At 52.1% G+C, this 2,282-nt stretch overlaps 1 protein-coding gene across 1 annotated transcript; it reads right to left on the bottom strand.

The window, feature by feature from the left end:
- Window positions 1-846: 846 nt before the first annotated feature.
- On the bottom strand, window positions 847-1,776 carry LOC309685247 (olfactory receptor 14I1-like; the record flags this gene model as incomplete). The annotated part of the gene is made up of 1 exon (XM_082501050.1): window positions 847-1,776. One exon carries the CDS (start codon window positions 1,774-1,776, stop codon window positions 847-849), a length of 930 nt encoding a protein of 309 aa, XP_082357176.1.
- Window positions 1,777-2,282: the final 506 nt, after the last annotated feature.

Here is a 2,282-nt window from a genome sequence, read left to right as displayed (position 1 = left end):
GGCACTGGAAGGGTGGATGGCACTGGAGGCACAGGAAAGTTGTGGCTGCCCCATCCCTGGAAGTGTTCAAGACCAGGCTGGATGAGGCTTTGAGCAAATTGGTCAAGTGGGAGGTGTCCTTGCTCATGGCACGGGGGTTGCAACTAGATGATCTTGAACATCCCTTAACAGCTATGATCTCTCCAGACTCCCTTCCCTCTTCCTGCTGGCTCTCCGCTGACTCCCATGGAACTGCAGAGTCCTTGTTTGTGGGTACCCTGACACAGTGCTTTACTTTTGAGGCACTTCACCTTTGAGGGTGTTTTGCTTTCTGCGTCTCCATTCACTCCCAGCTCAGGACACCTGGCCAGTCCCCATCCTCTTCCGACCCTCCAAATTCATTTCCAGAGAGACCTGTACATTGCCATCCGTCCTGTCATACAGGACGCAGCCTGAGGATGTAATTGGGAGCTCATGCACCACCTTCTGCCACTGGACACCAAGCAGAGAGCCTGCAAAAACAGAACTCTTGGTACAATAGAACCCAACCGTGTGCTTAACCCCAAACACAGGAAGAACACAAAGAGAACAGACGCTTTAAGACAAATGCTTTCAACATTTGGTAGGGAGTAACTTTGGAGTCCAGGCTTCGGGCACTGCACCCAGGAGATGCCCTTTTATTGCAGAGCTGCCGTTGGACAGTGCTTGTCTAACCCAATACTGTGCAAGGGTCAGACACAACATTATAAAGCCAGAGAAGTAGTATAAACCTACAAAATGGTCTGTAAGTGGCATTATCACAAGGGAAAAATCAATACACCTGGCTTAAGATAAAGTCTGGAAAACATGCAGAGAAGGGGAGAGAGTTTATTGTTGGTGGAACAACGTCCATTGAGCCAGTTTCCATAGGCCATCCTTGAGCTCCTGGTTCCTCATGCTGTAGATGAGGGGATTCACTGCTGGCGGTACCACTGAGTACAGAAATGACACCACCAGTTCCACGTACTGGGAGGAGATGGAGGGGGGCTTCAGATAAGCAAACATTCCAGTGCTGAGAAAGAGGGAGACCACGGCCAGATGAGGGAGGCACGTGGAAAAGGCTTTGTGCCGCCCCTGCTCCGAGGGGATCCTCAGCACTGCCCTGAAGATCTGCGCATAGGAAAAGAGAATGAAAACAAAACACCCAAATGCTAAACAGGCACTAACAACAATAAGGCCAGCCTCCCTCAGGTAAGCATCTGAGCAGGAGAGCTTGAGGATGTGGGGGATTTCACAGAAGAACTGGTCCAGGGCATTGCCCTGGCAGAGGGGCAGTGAAAATGTATTGGCCGTGTGCAGCACAGCATTGAGAAACCCACTGCCCCAGACAGCTGCTGCCATGCGGACACACGCTCTGCTGCCCAGGAGGGTCCCGTAGTGCAGGGGGTGGCAGATGGCAACGTAGCGGTCGTAGGACATGACAGTGAGAAGGGAAAACTCTGCTGAAATGAAAAAGAAAAAGACTTGTGCAGCACATCCTTGGTAGGAGATGACCCTGGTGTTCCAGAGGGAATTGGCCATGGCTTTGGTGAGAGTGGTGGAGATGGAGCCCAGGTCAAAAACAGAGAGGTTGAGGAGGAAGAAGTACATGGGGGTGTGGAGGCGGTGGTCGCAGGCGATGGCGGTGATGATGAGGCCGTTTCCCAGGAGGGCAGCCAGGTAGATGCCCAGGAAGAGCCAGAAGGTCAAGAGCTGCAGCTCCTGTGTGTCTGCGAATGCCAGGAGGAGGAAGTGGGTGATGGAGCTGCTGCTGGGCATTTGCTTCCTCTGGATATCTGTGGGTATATGTTAAGGAGGAAAAGGCAGTACTGAGTCAGACCAGACTTCTCCCAGCAAAGTGTATTGTGTGTCTCTTTGCAGCCCCACATTCAGACTCCCTGTCCAGGAGCACCTCTCTGCAGCTCCCTCACTTGAGCTCTGGGTTTTGCTGGCTGAGGCTGCCACTGGGAGCTGGGACTCTGTAATGGGCTCCTGAGGCGTCCTCCTTGCTGTGTAGCAAGAGGAAACTAGGACCGCAGGGCGATCTCCAATTAAATATACTCGTGATATGTCAAAGAGCTTTTCAGCATTGTTGTCTGAAATTTGCCCAACTGCACAGACAGGGAGAGGGGATTTTGTTTTCTTTATCTTGTTCTGGTTGCACCTGCCACCTTTCAGAGTGGTTTGGGATGGCTGAAATCCCTGACATTTCTAATGCACTCCAGGTGAAGTCTTGTGGGTGCTGAGAGGCAAAGGGACGGTCTCTTAGTGCAGAGAGAGGAGGG

Source organism: Vanellus vanellus (genome assembly GCF_965231255.1).
Source record: "Vanellus vanellus genome assembly, contig: HAP1_SCAFFOLD_36, whole genome shotgun sequence".
In the NCBI taxonomy this organism is placed as follows: Eukaryota; Metazoa; Chordata; class Aves; order Charadriiformes; family Charadriidae; genus Vanellus; species Vanellus vanellus.
The sequence above is the reverse complement of the archived record's forward strand: the minus strand, read 5'-3'. Positions and strand labels throughout refer to the sequence as shown.